Raw genomic sequence first — 20,389 nt, 5'->3', positions numbered from 1 at the left:
CTTGTTTCTCTCCGAATAAATCTGAAATTATTTGTTCATTTGCCTAGTATCCTAAACAGCACAATTAAGTGTTCTTATCAAAAGAATTCCACTGAGTTAATTCCCTCAAAATTATGTTTGTGAATTTTACTATAATTGTCTTAGGAAAACTCCTGAATTTTGACGTACCTCTATTTCTGATATTCAGTCAGAATAACTATTTCTATACCTAGCATTTTTATGTCATTCCAGTCTCCTCAGTGCTTTTCTAAGAGCATTATTGCAATCAGGAAAAACATGGTTTTACAGGACATTGAGTGCTGATCCAGGAATCAAAATGAAATTGAAATCAAAACAAAAAACTGCTGTTATTTGGGCAATCCTTTCTCAGATTTAGAACCTGCCATGTTAATTATGATTAGTGGTAAATTGTGTTGAATTTAATTGGAGCCTTCCATCAAGAATATTCCTTGAACACCCAGTAGAGAATGTGTATTGCATTATGCAGGAGGTAGAAGAGCTGTATTTATAAAGCAGCATCATTTTTTATCTTCCCATAGTTCCATTTGTGTGATTGAGTTAGGTCACACTGGTAATTTGTGGCTTTGATTAGCCAATTAGTCCTATACTAACAGGATGTTAAAAGTAAACTGTAGACTACATCATAAATTGGCAGCAAAAATAGGGGTGCATGTTTACAATTAAATTATTATTCATATTTCCTACAACTGAATAGCCTTTGCTGTTTGCTCAGTTTATGACAGTCTTAATCTGCTTACTACTGATTTTGCACATTGTGCCTCAGGGAAACTTATTGGCCTTCATTTGACAATTACCCTAGCAACTTCTGTGTGATTGAGAATGGGTTGTGAGGAGAACTACAATCTTGCCATTCATTCCATGCTGCAATATATTGGAAAGGTTGGAGATCACCAAAGAGGGAAACTTTAACTCAAAACTATTTTGAAATTAATCATGTTGTTTTCAACCATAACGCATCAGAAATGTCATAAAGTAGTTAGAATATGTTATTTAAAATAGCTAGACTCAATATACAAATCAGTGGAGTAAATGTCATGTTTTTAAAAAATCTACCACTGGATGCTCCATGCATTCCTCTTTGTTTTTAGTCCAGAGAAGTTGATGGATGCTTTTCTTAATATAAAGTTAAACAGATGCAGGTATAATCTTGTTTTTCAAAATTAAAATTTAGAAGGCAATCTGTTCACCATTTTGGGGAAATTTCTTTCCTAAAAATAACATATTGATATTAATAGATGGAAGATTTATCTGACTATAATCTGAAAGCTCATAAATATTTTGTCATCTTTCTGGTACTTGTGCATACTGAACCTCTTACATTGCATGGCACTCGTGCAGTAGGACTAGGATTAATTAGGAGTAAGTGAGGACTGCAGATGCTGGAAATCAGAGGTGAAGAGTATGGTGCTGGAAAAGCACAGCCAGTCAGGCAGCATCCAAGCAGCAGGAGAGTTGACATTTCGGGCATAAACCCTTCATCAGGCATGAGGCTCATTCATCAGCCTTATTCCTGATGAAGGGTTTATGCCCAAAATGTGACTCTGCTGCCTGACCAGTTATGCTTTTCCAGCACCATACTCGTCGGCAAGGATTAATTAGTATGTTTTGCACTAAACGGCTATTTATTGAAGCATAAAGGATTTGGATACTTCTTTAGTGGCTTAAATATTTATCACTCATGGTCAGAGATTTGTCATGACACATATAACACTGTGTACATTTCTGATTGTTATTATTGAAAAACAAAAGATTTTGTTTACTTTCAATGTTAAGTGCATTTCCTTTTCTTGTTGTAATTGGATTATAAATTATTTCCCAAACTGTACTGTTTGCTTCACATATCTTTCTTTGGAAGGTCAGTTTGACAATTCAACAGTTAAATATATCCTACTGAACCACACATAGCGAATGGTCTTAAATTTGATCCTGTATTTGTGGTGAGTTAATCTTTCACAGTCATTGTGGACACATGGGGTCCACTGTATAAGAGAAGAAAGAAATTAACCATAGTATTCTGTCCTATTTGGATTCAGATCTAATGTCCCTCACAAAGAAAATATAGATGCTGTCTGGTCATGATCATATATTAAAAATAGTTGTTTGGAAGAGGATTGTTATATCCCCAAAATGTCTCAGCATTAAACGTCACCTTCAGGAGGGAAGGATAAGAATATAAACTTCCATCAGAAAGGAACAACTCTTTGCACTGTTTTGTTATTGGTAAGTTTTTGGGTTGAGTGAACTATTGTTTCAAATTACGATGTAAACATTCATGCTTGTATAATGTGAAAGAATATGATCTATTATTTCTCAGTTATATTATTCATCTTTTCACAGAAACAAAATATATTCTGATCATAAAAATTAGGTAGATGTAACTAAAACATGTATTTAGTTTGTGAAAATATATTCTTGTAATTAATGCATGGATTAAGGAAATGGCAGATTCAGGATCTTGACTCCGTGAACATTCTGATAGCAAATAATTTCACTTTGTATAATCTCTTCTCACATATGGTTGGAGCTTTTGGGTTATGCTCACATTTAATCTCCCTGTTTATTTAATTTGCTTGGTATGCTGCCATTCTTGCAGATGATGTTGGTCCCAACACCAGATCCAACCCCACGACACACTCCATCGCCTCCTGTTGGACGTCTGTCCTTAATCCAAACACCAGACGTTACACCCCAAGATTCTGTCGCAGTATCAGAAGAGAAAGAATCAGAACCTGAACCAGAACCAGAACCAGAACCTTTACTGAAATCATCACCAGGTGAATGGGAACTTCTTTAAATGCAGTGTCTGAAAGTGTTTTGAAGCTTCTTAGTGTAAAATTGTACAATAAGAATGCTGTAATTTATGCTAACATTAGATCAGGTTCCAGCGCACTTTATGTTATATCATGAGATAAACTTGAAAATTATTGTACTAGTCACAAGAAGTTTCACCTATGCAACACTTTTAATAAACTATCCAAGGCGTTTCACAGGGCATTGTGAAGAGGTGAGAGGGGTAGGTTTTAAGGCAATCCTCGAAGGAAATAGACAGATAGTCAGGGAGAGCTGTTTAGAAAAATAATTCTAGGGCCTATGCAACTGAAGGCATGATCTCAAATGATGCAGCAATTAAATTCAGGGATGTTCAAGTGACCTGAATTGAATGAGCACGAGAGAATAGACTTTTTTTCATGGAGACTGAATTCACTGGTTTCAGTCTTCTCACAAGTTAATTGGAGAATACGTCTGCTACTCCAGTCCTGGATGTCAGATAAACAGCATGATAATTTAGCAACAGTAGGGAGTTGAGGAGCTCGTGGGAAAATAGAGCTAAATGTGATCAACTTACATGTGAAAACTAGCACTGTGTATTCAGATAATGTTGCCAAGCAGCAGCATGTGGATGAGAAATAGGAGAGGGCCAAAAACAGACTTAAGGTCATGGTGCAGGAATAAGAACAGAAGCCATCGTAAAGGACTCTGGTTTCAATAATATAATTAAGAATGGATCCAAGTGAGATCAGGCACACCCAGTTGAATGATAGTGGAGAAGTGTTGGAGGACAGGGTATGGCAGACCTTGTCAAGGCTGCAGGCAGAGAAGAGAAATTTTACTTTAGTCGGTCACATGGATGTCATTTCTGACTTTGGTGAGAACTATGTTGTAACTGTAGCAGATTAAAATGCAGAGTTTTGGGAAAGATGAATACAAATTTGGAAGATAACCATATATTTGGGGATCTTCGGAGAGGCAAGGGAGGATGGAGACGAGGTGATAGACTACTGATGATAGTCTGATCAAGTACTTTTTCAGGAGAGGCAAAATGTTGGCAGTTTTGATGGAGAATGGCAGTTCTTAGGGAGAGAGAGCTGTGAACAGGATCAGCTAACATGGACTGGAAGGGAAATTGTGCAGTCAACAATTTACTGAGATAGGTTTAGTGATTAATTATTGGATAACAGTGCCTTGTTTGTCATTCTGCTTTCTCTTGGTGACATTATTAGACCTCATTTTAATTGTTCACTGACATTGTGAAGGCGCAACTTCCCTTATGACAAGATTGAACCTAATATCCTAAGATGGTGTGGCAAGGTGGGGGAAGACCAGAAAGTAATGTTGTGTTCTTTCCACACATCCATAAGTTAACAAAACAAATCACTATTTGAAGATAAGTGTAAACAGAATTAGTCAGAAGGTTAGAAACTGCTTGTGTACACAGTGTGTTTAAAATGTAGAATTTTCCAGCACAAATCATTGATGAAGCAAAGTCCATAAATTATTTTGAAAGGTCTTCAATAAAAATGAACATTAAAAGGAATGGCAAATAAACAGGAAAATGAAATTAGATCATGTGGCTTTTCTAGAGAAAATCTCTGGCATAGAATTTAGCTAAATGACCTTCATCTGTACTGTTTCATTTTATGAGTCTGCAGTTAAATTAAATTTAATTGAATACAGGTTTTGTAGGTTTTGAACATAACTTTTTCCAAAACATTGAATTCTGATGTATTAAATTTTGGAAAGGGTAATGTAGGAGCATTGTTTATTTGTACAGTAAGTAGTTATTCCATCGAGTAGACTAGTGACTATTCTCATCAGTAGGTTCCCAATAAGCTTGTGAGTTTGTCTGAATTCCGTGGAAGCACCAAATAGAGTAAAGGTGCTTCAAAGGAAGAAAAGGTAGGAATGTGGGCCATTCCATGGCTGAGAGAGGGGCTGAGTATGGGAGCAACATCACACACCTTCCTCTTCTACAGCTGCAAAAGAAGTAAGTAAATAATTTCAGAATGGACATTTAGATAAATGATAGGGATGAAAGTGTTCCTTCTCCAATTAAAAATAATACTAATATCCGGGAATCTTCTTTCATTGGGCTTTCTCTAACCAATTTTGTATGACAAAAATTGAAAAGGTGTAATTAAGTTAGTGAGTAGACTGTTGATATAAATTTTTACACTCATTCTCGGAACGATATATCGGACATGGAGAGAAGGTCCGTGACAGTTTAGCAGCATGAGACTGGGGTGTGGGTACTTCTTTTATTTAACCTGTTTTTCGAATTAGCATGTTCAGAGATGTTATTATGTTATTACATACCTCTGGAATAATTGGGACTTGAATCTTGGTCTCTTAGTCCAGGAATAGGGGCAATACCATTGTGCCATAAGAGGACCCTGAGGTGTGGGTCGTTAACAAGGAAGGGACATTGGGCAAATATGAGTCATTTTCTCTGGGAGATGATCTGTCTGATATGTTAATGAGGGAATTGAAAAGGTAACTGGGGAATTTGCTTAATTCTGGTAGAGTAATTAGAAGCTAGGAAAAATTATCTTCATTTTAAAACTAGAATTGATAAATGTGAACCCTGAGAAATTTATTCATAAATATTTGAAGTTGTAGAAAATACTGCATCGGCAGATCATAGAAGATGAGTTAATTAAGATATTTATTAGTAGCAGATACTAGATGATGTGATAGGTTTGATGGTTCAAAGGCATTTTTCCTAATCTTGTCCTCCTTTGTTGTGTCTATTATAAATAACAATAATATTTGTAATTCAGTCTTAGATGCCGCAGAACTAGCATCTCCAGGAAAATCAAGTCCTGTTGGTACTCCTGTTGCCACACCATTCTGTACACCCTCAAGAGTTTCAACACCATCACCAGTAACAGAACCCATCTCTGAGAAGATAAAGAATGCAAGCTTCATGCTTTCACAGCTTCCAAACCCCTGGGGAGATGTAGAGCTCCCTCTGGAGGAAGAAAATCCCAGCTCATTTCAAGAAGCAACACGACAGGCAAGAGCTATGTAAGTGATCTATTACACAGCGAATATATAATGTCAACTATCTGCAGTTTCTAATGTAAACAATTAACATGTCAAATCTTATTTCTGCCCTGTTACCACTCTGTGCACTTTTTGCGATAATGCCATCAAATCAAATGAGCATTCTATAAAATGTTACAATACAGGCAGTATCCACGAAATTTCACAATAAAATAAAATAGGTTTATTTGAAATCGCAACTTTTGGAGTGCTGCCCCTTCGTCAGATGAAGTTCACCTGATGAAGGAACAGCACTCCAAAAGCTTGTGATTTCAAATAAACCTGTTGGACTATAATCAGGTGTCATGTGACTTCTGACCTTGTCCACCCCAGTCCAACACTGACACCTCCACATATAAAATAAGCATGAGAGTAGTAAACTGCTGGACCTTCAAAAAAAGACAATTAATATAGTACATGCATGTTGAGCAGTAAGGGTACCGATTGACATAGGACGACATCTTTTGTTAATTAATATAAACATGCAAATCACACGCCACGGAGAAAGGCCAAATGGCCAATCTTGTCTAAAAAGCCACAGAAGAACTATTTAGCCTAATACCTATTTCCAGCTCTTAACCCTAGTCTCGTAGGTTATGACATTTATGTGCACGTATGGGTGTTTCTTAAATGTATTGAGGGTTTCACATTCAATCATCCTTTCAGGCAGTGAGTGCGTCATTTGGGTGAAGAAGTTTTCCCCAAGTCCCTGTAATCCTTCAACAAATTACTTTTAGTCTGTGGCCCCTGTACATTGACATCTTTGCTGATGGAAATCGATTCTTGTTATTCACACTACCTAGGCCTCTTATAAATGCACTTCAATTTAATCTCCTTTGTCCCCCATTGTACCAAAGAAAGTAGCTTCAGCATACTAAGTCTTTCCATATAGCTAAATTCCTCAGTCCTGGCAACATCGTCGTTAATCTCCTCTGTTGTTCCCTCACAACCTTCCTGTATTGTGGTGACTAGAACTCTACACAGTGTTTGAACTACATTAAATCAAATGAAAGACAAGTATTCTCAACAAAAGGTAGAGAGATTTGAAGGACTTATCCAAAACTTGGTCAATACAGTGTGTTTCAAGGATGGTTCTAATGCTGGTGTGTGACAGAGTTGGGTGGGTTTAGCAAAGAAAATTCTTAGCATGAAAGTCAGTTAGCGAGTTTTAATAACATTTGTAGCTCAGGTTGAGGTCTGGACATAGGTTTGCTGGTTGAACTAGAAGGTTCATTTTCAGATGTTTCATCACCATATGAGGTAACATCTTCAATGAGCCTCCGAATGAAGCACTCGTGGTGTAGCCCACTTTCTATTTATATGTTTGAGTTTCCTTGGGTTGGTGATGTCATTTCCTGTGGTGACATTATTTACTATGTTGATGTCATTTCCTGTTCTTTTTCTCGGGCGGGGTGTATTAAACGGGGTCCAAGTCAATGTGTTTTTTGATAGAGTTCCGGATGGAATGCCATGCTTCTAGGAATTCTCGTGTATGTCTGTAACCACCCTTTGAAGCACCACCAGTGCTTCATTTGGAGGCTCACTGAAGATGTTACGTAGTGTGGTGATGAAACTTCTGAAAACGAACCTTCCAACTCAGTGAGCAAACCTACATTCATGAAGTTGCCTGACTGTATAGTATTTTAAAAGGAGCCAATTTTCCTAGTCTTTCCTGAATTAACAATGAGTATTATTTACAAAATGTGAAAAGACTTAGTAACATGACTGATGTACACACAGATTATAAATAATAGTTATGTCTAGAAAGATAAAAGTAGAAACAAGATAAATGGATCAGTCACTGAATTGTTTGTGAAAAGCAGAAAAACGTGGTTAATCATGTCTGATGAACTTGATTTTTTGAAGAAGTAACACAGAGGATTGATGAGGGCAGAGCAGTAGATGTGATCTATATGGACTTCAGTAAGGCATTCGATAAGGGAGATTGGTTGGCAAGGTTAGATCTCATGAAATACAGGGAGAACAAGCCATTTGGATACAGAACTGGCTCAAAGATAGAAGACAGAGGGTGGTGGTGGAGGGTTGTTTTTCAGACTAGAGGCCTGTGACCAGCGGAGTGCTACAAGGATTGGTGCTGGGTCCACTACTTTTTGTCATTTATATAAATGATTTGGATGTGAGCATAAAAGGTACAGTTATTATGTTTGCAGATGACACCAAAATTAAAGGTGTGATGGACTGCGAAGAAAGTTACTTCAGATTAGAACAGGATCTTGATCAGATGAGCCAATGGGCTGAGGAATGGCAGATGGAGTTTAATTTAGATAAATGCGAGGTGCTGTATTTTGGGAATGTAAACCTTAGCAGGATTTGTACACTTAATGGTAAAGTCCCAAGGAGTGTTGCTGAACAACGAAACTTTGGAGTGCAGGTTCATACCTCCTTGAAAGTGGAGTTCCAGGTAGATAGGAGAGTGAAAAAGGCTTCTAGTATGCTTTCCTTTATTGTTCAGAATATTGAGTACAGGAGTTGGGAGGCCATGTTGCGGCTGTACAGGACATTGGTTAGGCCAGTTTTGGAATATTGTGTGCAATTCTGTTCTCCTTCCTATTGGAAGAATGTTGTGAAACTTGAAAAGGTTCAGAAAAGATTTACAAGGATGTTGCCAGGGTTGGAGGATTTTGAGCTATAGGGAGAGGTTGAATAGGCTGGGGCTGTTTTTCTTGGAGTGTCGAGGCTGAGGGGTGACTTTATAGAGGTTTATAAAATCATGGATAGGATAAATGGATGGGGAGTATAGAACTAGAGGGGATAGGTTTAGGGTGAAGGGGAAAGATATAAAAGAGACCTAAGGAGCAACATTTTCATGCAGAGCATGATGCGTGTATGGAATGAGCTGTCAGAGGAAGTGGTGGAGGCTCATAAAATTGCAACATTTCAAACGCATTTGGATGGGTATATGAATAGGAAGGGTTTGGAAAGATATGGGCCAGGTGCTGGCAGGTGGGACCAGATTGGGTCAGGATATCTGGTCGGCATGGACAAGTTGGACCAGAGGATCTGTTTCCGTACTGTACATCTCTATGACTCAAATTGAATGTGTGGCCATATTTGTGGAGGTTGATATTGATATGATGTGGAGGTGCTGGTGTCAGACTGGGTTGGACATGGTCAGAAATCCTACAATACCAGATTACTGTCCAACAAGTTTATTGATGTAACACGTTTTTGAAGAGCTACTCCTTTGTCAGGTGAAGTGGAGAGAAGCACAGGCACAACAAATAGGCGGAGAGATCAAAAAACAGTAGAAATGGGGTGAGTTGAGTGTCGACAGGCTAATTAACAGATCTTTGCAGGTGATCTTAAGTGTCAGACGGTGTGAGTAAAGTGTCAACAGCTGAATAACAAGTGAAGGGATGACCTATGATCCAATTAATTGAAGCAGAGAGATAATTACAAAAAATTAAAGAAAGATGGTGCTGGAATCAAACCAAATTGCTGGAGTAACATGATAGGCATGCTGAGGGTTTCATCAAAGTATGAAGTAATCCAAAACTGTCCAAACTAATTAAGGCAGGGAGATGATAACATGTTAGCAATTGATGGTGTCAAAACAGAACAGCAAGGAAGATTTCACAAATACAGAACATATGGTGGGGTTACGTGTAGCATGACATGAACCCAAGACATGAAGCTGTTTTGTGTGTATGGAACTTGGCTATCAGTTTCTGCTAGGTGATTCTGCATTGTTATGTACCTTGGAGGCTACCTTACAGGAAGCTTACCCGAAGATTGGAGGCTGGAAGTCCTTGGCTTTTGAAGTGTTCCTTGACTGGGAGAGAATATTCCTGTCTGGAGATTATTATGAGGTGTCCATTCACCCGTTGTCATAGTGAATGCATGGTCTTGTCAATATATCATGCCTTAGGGTATCTTGCCTAAAGCTTATGAGGTAGACATCATTGGCCAATTCACATGAGTACTTGCCGTGTTGGGTGGTGTCAAGAGAGTGGTGCTGAAAAAGGACAGCAGGTCAGGCAGCTTCCGAGGAACAGGAGAATCAACGTTTTGGACATAAGCCCTTCATCAGGAACCCACATGTTGTAGATCTGACATCACTTGCAGAGGTTGCCGTGGCAGGGTTGTGTGGAATTGTGGTCACTGTTGTCCTGAAGGCTGCGTATGAACAATGGTCTGTTTAAGGTTTAGCAGTTTTTGAAGGCAAGAAATGAAGGCATAGGGCACACCTTGGTGAGATATTCGTCGTCATCAATGACATGTTGAAGAACATGCCCTTCTCCACTCTGGGGAAATACTGGACAATGAAGGGTACTTGATCAGTCATATCTTGTGTCTGTGTTATGAGGAGGTTATTATAGTTTTTCACTGTGGCACATTGGAACTGGCAATTGATGCATTGAGCATCGTATCCTGTTCTTATGAAGGTGTCTTTTAGCATCTTTAGGTATCCGTCATGTTCCTCCTCATCTGAGCAGATCCTGTGTATACACCGAGCTTGTCCATAGGACATGGCTACTTTTACATGCTTTGGGTGGAAACTAAAGAAGTGCAACACCGTGAGGTTATCCGTGGGCTTGCAGTAGAGTGAGGTACTGAGGTGTCCGTTCTTGTTGGAGATGCATGTGTCCAAGAATGAGCCTGATTCTGAAGAGTAGTCCATGATGAGTCTGATGGTGGGATGAAACTTGTTGATATTGTTGTGTAGTCATTTTGGTGATTCCTTGCCATGAGTCCAAAAGACTGAAATTTTGTCGGTGTATTTGGTGAATAGCATTGGTTGGAGGTTCTTATAGCAAAGAAATCTGGCTTGAACTTGTGCATGAACATGTTGGCATATTGGGATGCAAGTTTGGTCCCTATGGCTGTTCTGTGTATCTGATGATGAGTTGGTTGTCAAATGTGAAGACATTGTGGTCAAGGATTAAGCTGGTGAGTCGCAGGATGGCATCTGGAAATTGGCAATTGTTGGTGGTGAGCACTGAGGATGTTGCAGAAATGCCATCATCATGTGACGAAGAATGTTCCTGGTTCAACTGGTCAGTAGGTGCTGAGTTTCTGTTAGAAGTCTGTCGTGTTGCAACAGAAGCACATCTCCTGAAGGCTTGAGCATACATGTCAAGCCTAGGGCAGCGGCCTTCCAGAGGGGTCCAATTCGACTCTTTTTTTTTCTTTGATCACTGTACTATAGATCTGTCTGTTGACTTGTTATGATCTCATTAGTTTGTACAGTTTTGGATTACTTGATACTTTGGTTAGAACCTCGGCATGCGACTCCTATACCTATCATGATATTCCAGCCACTTGTTTTGTTTCCAGCACCATCTTATTTTTAATTTTTGTAATTATCTCTCTGCCTCAATTAATTGGATCATAGGTTATCCCTTCTCTTGCTATTCATTGGAATTGCATAATGGAAAAATGACCACAGTGCTTTTGGGTGCTGATCTGTGGTCATGACACTTCTCCCACATGAAGAATTAAGTTAGGTTTATTCTTATTTAATTGCAAAGGATAAAGTAAAATAAACATACATTACAACATGTTCTCTTATTCTCTCTCAGATATACACATACACGCACACTCTCTCTCACTCACTCACTCATTCATTCATTCACTGACTCTCACACGTGCTCTTAGCTTTGGTCCGAACCAGGCTTCTCTGACTTTTTGTCAGGGTATCTGCAAACACATTTGATTTCCCAGCAAGAAGGTGGTTTTTAAGTGGTGCAATTGAAGGATCAAACTCCAACAAAATAAATTCTGGACCGTAAACCTTTAATACAGTGCTGGAAAGGCAGCAGTGTAGTGGTAAGGGTGCTGGATTAATAATCCAGAGACCAAAGTAATGCTCTGGGGCCCCAGATTTGAATCACGCTACTGCAGATGGTGAACTTGAAACTTTGCAATTGAAACTTTCAAAGTAAATATAAAGTTTCCAGAGTCCTACTAGACCAAAGAGCTGCTTTCTCATCAAACTGAGGGTTCCCACACCAAAGGGGAGGGGCTAAGAAGGAGACTCCTTTATGATAACCTGGGAATTGAACATATGCTGTAGGCATCATGCTGCATCTCAAACCAGCTATACAGACAACTGAGCCAACTGCCACTCTGTTGAAAGTTTGATCACTACCAATAAAATCATTATTGATTGGCATAAAAATACATTTCAATCACTAATGTCGCTTATGTAGGTCTGGCCTACATGTGACACCAGATACCAATGTCAGTGACTCTTGACTGCTCTCTGAAATAGTCTAGCAAGCCACTTATTTGTAACAGCCGCTTAAAAAGTCTCAGAAAAAGAATGAAACTGGGTTGATCAGCTGGCAGTGTCTTATCACAATGGCTAAACCCAGTACTGTTAACACTGCAAAGTCATCCTGACCAATATCTGAAGGTGCCAAAATTGCATAAGCTGTCTCATTGGCCAGTCAAGCAGCCTGATAAAGTCATAATAACGGGATCATACCTTGCAGAAATTGTCCCAGAGGACACCAAATCCATCCTTGAGTATGCTGGGTCCAGCCAGCAGGCTAGACCCAGCAGAGGAGGTGACATTTGGGTGGGAATATCCTTTTTGTAGTCATCAAATTGACCCTGAGCCCCATGATGACTCACATCATGAGGACAAACCTGTTGGTACTGCCAGGAGAAGCGCTAGCCATGCCTGAAAATGAAATCTCAATCTGGTGAAATACGGCCTACTTTTGTGCTAATTAGATCTAAACACTGCAGTCTTACAATATTTATTTGTTAATGGTAGTGGACAATTGAAGAATTCACTGCATAAGAATATATATCCTCCATAAATATCCTCACACTCCATGATGGGGGAGCCCAGCCTTTCAATGCAACAATCTTCAAACAGAAGCACTGAGTAGATGATCCATCTTGGCCTCCTCAAAAAGTCTGCAGCATCCAGATGCCAGTCTTCAGCCAATTTGATTCACTCCAGGCAATATCAAGAAAGGGTAGGAAGTATTGAATACTGCAAAAGCTGTGGGACCTGACAACAGTTTACTAATGGCACTGAAGATGTGCTCCAGAATTTGTCATGCCCCTAACCAAGCTGATGCAGTGCAGCTACAACACTGGCATCAACCTGACAATGTGGAAAATTGCCCAAGAATTTTTGTTACAACATGGAAAATTGGAGATAATCAAGCCCAGCTATTTTCCGCCCCTTCAGTCTGTACTGATCGTCAGTGAATTGATGGAAGGTGACATTATAGAACATAGAATATTACAGCGCAGTACAGGCCCTTCAGCCCTCGATGTTGCACCAACCTGTGGAACCAATCTGAAGTCTAACTATCCTACACGATTTCATTTTCATCCATATGTCTTTCCAATGACCATTTAAATGCCCTTAAAGCTAGCAAGTCTACTACTGTTGCAGGCAGTGCATTCCATGCCCCTACTATTCCATAAGTAAAGAAACTACCTCTGACATCTGTCCTATATCTATCACCCCTCAATTTAAAGCTATATCCTCTCATGCTAGCCATCACCATCTGAGGAAAAAGATTCTCACTGTCCACCCTATCTAACCCTCTGATTATCTTGTATGCCTTAATTAAGTCACCTCTCAACCTTCTAACGAAAACAGCCTCAAATCCCTCAGCCTCTGCTCAGAAAACCTTCCCTCCGTACCAGGCAACATCCTAGTAAATCTCCTCTGAACCATCTCCAAAAATTCACATCTTTCCTATAATGCGGTGACCAGAACTGTATGCAATGCTCCAAGTGTGGCTGCACCAGAGTTTTTTTTCAACAGCAGCATGACCACGTGCCTCCGAAACTCAATCCCTCTACCAATAGAAGCTAAACACCGTATGCCTTTTTAACAAGGAGAAAGTGAGGACTGCAGATGCTGGAGATCAGAGCTGAAAATGTGTTGCTGAAAAAGTGCAGCAGGTCAGGCAGCATCCAAGGAGCAGGAGAATCGACGTTTCGGGCATGAGCCTGACGAACATGGCTGAAGAAGAGCTCATGCCCGAAATGTCAATTCTCCTGCTCCTTGGATGTTGCCTGACCTGCTGCGCTTTTCCAGCAACACATTTTCAGCTGCCTTTTTAACAACCCTATCAATCTGGTTGGCAACTTTAAGGGATCAATGTACATGGACAATGAGATCTCTCTGTTCATCCACACTACCAAGAATCTTACCGTTAGCCCACTACTCTTTATTCCTATTGCTCCTTCCGAAGCGAATCACCTCACATTTTTCTGCATTAAACTCCATTTGCCATGCCTTAGCCCAGCTCTGTAGCTTACCTATGTCCCTCTGTAACCTGCAAATTCCTTCAGCACTATCCACAACTCCACAAGTTGTGTGTAGTGTCATCCACAAATTTACTAACCCATCCTTCTACGCCCTCATCCAGTTTATTTATATAAATGATAAATAACAGTGGACCCAAAACAGATCCTTGCAGTACACCATTAGTAAATGAACTCCAGGATGAATATTTCCCATCAACTACCACCCTCTGTCTGCTTTCAGCCAACCAATTTCTGATTCAAACCACTAAATCACCCTCAATCCCCTGCCTCTGTATTTTGTGCAATAGCCTACCGGAGGAACCTTGTCAAACGCCTTACTGAAATCCAGATACATAACATCAATCCCTTTACCCTCATCCACCAGTTTGGTCACCATCTCAAAGAACTTAATAAGATTTGTGAGGCACAACCTACCTTTCACAAAAACGTGTTGACTATCCCTAATCAACCTATTCCTCTCTAGATGATTCTAAATCATATTTCTTATAACCTTTTCCAACATTTTACCCACAGCTGAAGTAAGGCTCACCGGTCTATAATTACCAGGTTGTCTCTACTCCTCTTCTTGAACAAGAGGACAACATTTGCTATCCTCTAGTCTTCTGGCACTATTCCTATAGACAATGATTACATAAAGAACAAAGCCAAAGGCTTTGTAACCCCCTCCTTGGCTTCCCAGAGAATTCTCAGATAAATCCTATTGCCCAGGGGACTTAGCAATTCTGGAAAGTTTGAAAATAGATAATACCCTCCTCCTTGCAAACATCAAACCCATCTAGTCTAATAACCTGTATCTCAGTATTCTCCTCGACAACATTGTCTTTTTCCAGTGTGAATACTGACAAAAAATATTCATTTAGTGCTTCTGTATCTCTTCAGACTCCATGCACAACTTCCCACTATACCTTTCCACAGTCATTTTTTTTATTCCTGATATAACTATGGAAAGCTTTAAGATTTTCCTTGATCCCACCTGCCAATGACTTCTCATGTCCCCTAATTAACAGTGCTTTAAAGCTGTACTCGATTAGCAACAATCTGCTCACTGATGCTCAATTTGGGTTCTGCCAGGGTCAGAGTTCCTGACCTTATTCTAGCCTTAGTTCAAACATACGTTTGAAACATTTGAAGTTCAGAAGTGAGATAACTGCCCTTGATATTAAAGCTGCATTTGCCAGAACGTGGGGTCAAGAAGTTCCAGCAAAACTGAAATCAATAGGAATTGGGCGATGACTCTTTGCAAGTTGGAGTCATACTTTCACAAGTATGGCACAAAGGAAAGATGGTGTGATTATCAGACATCAATCACTTCAGTCCCTGTACATCTCTGCAGGTGTTCCTCAGGGTAGTGCCCTAGACACATCTTCAGCTGCTTCATCAATGACCTTCCTCCATCATAAGATCAGAAATTGAGATGTTCTCCAATGATTACACAATGTTCGTCAATTGCAACTCATCAGATTTGGAAGCAGTCCATACCCAAATACAGCAAGAGCTGGATAATGTCCAAGAGTAGGATGAGAAGTAGCAAATAATTATTCGTGCCACACCAGTGTCAGGCAATGCCCATCTCCAACAAGACAGAATCAAACCATTGTCACCTTGACATTCAATGACATCCTGGAGTTTACCATTAATCAGAAACTGATTTAGACAAGCAATGTAAAAACTGGCTACAAGAGCAGGACAGAGTCTAGGAATTCTGCAATGAATAGCTCACCTTATTCCCTAAAGCCTGTCCACCATCTACAAGGCATAATTCAGGATTGTGATGGATTGGTGCAGCTCCAACAACACTCAAGAAGCTTGACACCATCCAGAGCAAAGCACCCCACTTGTTTGGCACCATAACCACAACCATTCACTCCCTCCACCTCTAACACTCAGTAGGAACAATGTGTAACATCTACAAGATGCACTACAAGCAATTTCCAAGGTCTTTCCAAACCATGCTCTTTTCCTTCTAGATGGGTGTGGTCAACAGACATGGGAACACTTCCATCTGTAAGCTCCTCTCTAACCTACTCACTACTCTGACTTCCAAATATATTGCCATTCTTTCAGTGTCACTGGGTCAAAATTCTGGAACTTTCTTCTGGGATCATGGGTCTACCTACAGCAGTGGACTGCAGCAGTTCAAGAAGTCAGCTCACCACCGCCTTCTCAAGGGCAGTAAGAATAGGCAATAAATTCACGAGCCTCGCCAGCAATGCCAACGTCCCGTGAATGAATAAAAACATCTGCTGGTTTGTGTTCAGTAAGGACTGTGGTCTCTGTACCCATTTCAGACATCCCAAAGTGTGAGTCAGTAATAAACCGAGGGCTTCCTTCTCCACTGTAGAGCCTCAATAGAATGAAGACTTGTTTTGAAGACATATCCAATTGATGTGTCTCTCTTCCGTTTTGTCTTTCTGAAGGAGAACTGCCCCTACTCTGAGGTTACTCACTTAACTGGCTGTTTCAGACATTTGGAGCTGCAAACTTAGGCTCACTTGTTAAAATGACCTTTCAAAGACAGTTTACATTTCGGAATGCAGACTACCTTTTTTTCCCTGTAGTAGTGGTGCAACTGCTGTTCCAACATTTGGGATGAATTATCCATAGAGTCCACATATTCCCAAGAACCTCGTGATTTCCTATTTAGTTGTAGAAATGGGGAACTGGGCTAATGCTCTTACCTTTTCAGCCTTGAGCAGTACTCACCCTTGATCCACGAACTATCATTCATAGGCCACTTGGGCAGTCACTCATTAAAAGATTGACCACAAGGCCAGCTGACTGTATATTCAGAACAGGGCTGTAAGTTGCCCCAAGTGCTCTTCCAAGTGCTGTACCTTAGCAATTTGTCTAGTTACACTACACAATTCAATAAGCCTGCCACTATTCTGGTTCATCAGCCTATGAAAGGTGGTGCAGACATTCTTAGAGGCCAAATAGCATGATGCAACACTAATATAAACTATCAGGAGTTACGAAAGCCAAGATCTCCTTTGCATTGACAGTCAAAGGAACCTACCAGCACCCTTTGAGTCAATCTATCTGGATCTCACAGTCAGGGAAAATACTGACCTCAAATCTCCTGACCTAGCTGGAATTCTTAAGACCATTGCTTATGGTATTGCCTTTGAACCTGCCAGGCCATTGCCAAAGAGCAGATCAGGTTATATACTGGCAAGACTCCCAAGATTACTGGTCTTAACACCAGATCAAATTCTAGGTGCACATGGTAAAGGGGGATGGATAAGTACCTTTTCTCAATCCCTTTTATCAGCGTCTTGGCACTTAATGCACTCTCTGATGGGAAGATTACCTTTTGTTAGCAGTAGTGTTTGTTTGGCCCTGGCATCCTTGGTGTCACTACAGGTGTGCTTGCCTTACCCTGGAGAAATGTGGCCACCACTGGTTCAAAGCCACCTGCTTAAACCTTTCAAGTTTTTGGTACATCTGTCCGGCCCTTCCCTGAGGTTGAGAAATTTGACAGCATGCCTTCAGTATGAACTAATATGTACTTTGGCCAACCTTTTTTTACTGTCTCATAGCCAGTGGCATTTTGCTCACGCAAGAGGAAGTAAGTTTTGTGTGCCTCCCTGAAAGCTTATTCTGCTATAATGTGCACCAGTGTTGGACTAGCCACTTTAACTGTTCTGCCACTTGCTGGTAAAAGATAAAGAAAAGTTTTACATCTGCCTCCTCAAACTTACTAATTTATTAAATGAGCAAACCAAGCTTCCTACACTCTTAAGTCTAAACTAGTGGTGTCTTTAAGGACACTAGGATTATTGCTCCTCAGCTTGAGTTTGCTTAGTTCCGACGGTTTTACTGTAGTTTTGTTTCTGAAAGTCTTTCTCATCTCTCCTTGCTCTTCTCTTTCTCATCCATTCCCTTTAAATTCTAATTTTTGCTGCTCCAATTTTAATGTCCCCACTGATAGTCTATCCATTACATCGTCCTCATTTTCCAACTGTAAATCATTGGCTACCCGTTTAAATGTTTGGGTTTCATGGCTTTAGGGTGAAATTCAATCCTAAGCCCTAACTAAATCTTTTGATTATTTGAGGGACAGAATATTTAAATACTTAAAAGTAACTCCTTCTATTTGGCAAGGAATGTTCCAGTATTGAAGCAGACATTTCTTTACCACTGCAAACTCAAGAATGCCTTTTTCAGTTTCTTTCCTTTAAAGTTGGTTTCATTGTGATAATTTACATATTCTAATTCTTATGTTGCATCTGTGAATCCAAATCATGGCAAAAGTCCCCAATTTATTATGCCTGGATGATGTTCCCCGATTTAGTTTTTTTCCATACAGGTTGCCAAACTCTCAGATGATGAGAGATGAAGTAAATGACCCATTTGATTGATTGCAACAAAGGTTCATTTCAAAAGGATCCCTTACCTTTGCAGATTTCAGCTTGTGTTTTAAAAGCAGCCAATTTAACTCATTCAAAACTTAGTTAACTTAGTTCAATCCTTTTAAAGTAAAGGTTCCTTTGTCTCTGGGGAAAGGTATACAAAAGGAAAGGGATCCTTATTAATTAATTTTGGTGCAGCCAATCGAGTAGGTGAGTGGCTAAAAAGGAGGGCCAGTTCACCCCTCTTCATCCAGAAGTTTACCAGTTTGCAGTATCCTGTATGAAACAGTAACAAGTTGAGGAACCTCACCCAGGGTCTAGGCATGACAATGGCCACCAATGATAAGGGGGATGGGGGTAATGGGTGAAAACCCATGGTGTCAGAATTAGACAAACAGAGTTTGGTTAGAGTGTAGAGAGGAGTGAATGACGAGAGGTTTACAGTGATAAATAGCAGCAGAGATGCAGAGAGGCTGCAGAGTTTTGGGTGAGTTCAAATTTACTGAGGACAGCAGAGTAGGCAGGACAGTGCACAAGTAGCTGACATGGGTGAATGTTTCTGCAGCAGGTAGACAAGACAAGGCAGGAGTAAGCAATATCACTACATATGTAGTTATTAGTGTTCCATACGATGTGTGATTAGAAGCAAAGTTTGAGGTTAAATAAGACACTGAGATTACAAGCAGTCAAGTTTAGCTTGGCATGATGATTCAATAGGAGATGGAATTGGCAGAAATGGTTTGGAATTTATACAAGGTGTCAAAGGTTTTAGTTATCATGTTATTACACAAGTCGGAAATTTGTATGAACTAAGACTGAAGACTTGGATCAAAATTATAAGTAAAAGATACCATACCTGAAGTATGTAAAATGTCAGAAGGATCATTCACCAGTGCTAAAGTTTATACTTTTTAAATGTATTTAGGAAAAGGAAATGCTTTGCTGACATGTTCATTTGCTCCTTGTCAAAATCCCCACATTCATTGTGATTAAAACTTCGGATTTTCTAAGAGTAATGTACATATTGTTAATATCTTACTATCAGAAATATCAGAAGTCACAAGTAAACCATTTTTCCAACAATTCTAAGTTCCAACAAACTGGTCATTGGCTTGAGGTATCCCTGTAGAAACTGAATGGTGTCTAGTAAAGGTGTCGGCAGTGTAAAGTCATTTTACCATTTGACAGGGGGATGCCATTAATTTATACATACTTGGTGAATAATGTAAACAGGATACTGAACAACTTGATATCTAACTGTAAATCAGTCTTTTGGGTCTGTAAAAATTGCATGAGTCACCATGTTATGCTTTATTTATGCTGTTGCAGCAGTGTGATGATGACAACTTTCATCTGACAGCTAGTATGCCATCCAATCAGCATTGAATTGCAGCCAGATTTTCTACTGCTGTCAGCAAACTGAAAGTAGAACGTCCTTCGAAGCTTTATATTTTGTTAGATATCTAAATATTTTGGAGTATATTTTGAGAATTTTTGTATCACCTGAATCCTTTGATTAATTATATACACATCATTATATATTTAAATATAGAATTTTATAAACATACTCCACCTCTTACCTTCCTGCGGCTTGTCGTGAAATGAAATTCCATAACACTACAATTCAAACGCAATGTCATAAAGCACTTCAGTTCGTATCACGTGATTTAATCACAGGAAGCTTTCTGGTCATCATTACAATCCATTTATACAGATTGAGTAAAATTAGCAACAATTTGAAATTTAAAAATTACATAGAGTAGCACACTTTGGAATGCATTGTCAGATTTAACACATTTTGGAACTTGGATTATACTGAAGAGTTTCTTGCATGTTGCTGCCGTCATCAGGATATCTTCAGCTGTCACTGTTTTATAATAACCCCTATTTAATCTGCATGTAATGGTCATGAAACTATCATAGCT

General features: G+C 39.6%; 1 protein-coding gene across 3 annotated transcripts in view; it reads left to right on the top strand.

Moving 5' to 3' along the window:
* kiaa0586 (KIAA0586 ortholog) overlaps positions 1-20,389 on the top strand; it is a 533,649-nt gene that overhangs the window by 413,637 nt on the left and 99,623 nt on the right. For all 3 annotated transcript variants that reach the window (XM_060829108.1, XM_060829107.1, XM_060829109.1), the window contains exons 24-25: positions 2,615-2,795; positions 5,580-5,826. In XM_060829108.1, the coding sequence (XP_060685091.1) occupies positions 2,615-2,795; positions 5,580-5,826 (428 nt within the window). The remainder of the gene's footprint in view (positions 1-2,614; positions 2,796-5,579; positions 5,827-20,389) is intronic.

This window comes from Hemiscyllium ocellatum, chromosome 8 (assembly GCF_020745735.1).
Source record: "Hemiscyllium ocellatum isolate sHemOce1 chromosome 8, sHemOce1.pat.X.cur, whole genome shotgun sequence".
Taxonomy (NCBI): Eukaryota; Metazoa; Chordata; class Chondrichthyes; order Orectolobiformes; family Hemiscylliidae; genus Hemiscyllium; species Hemiscyllium ocellatum.
This window is presented reverse-complemented; position numbering and strand designations above follow the sequence as displayed.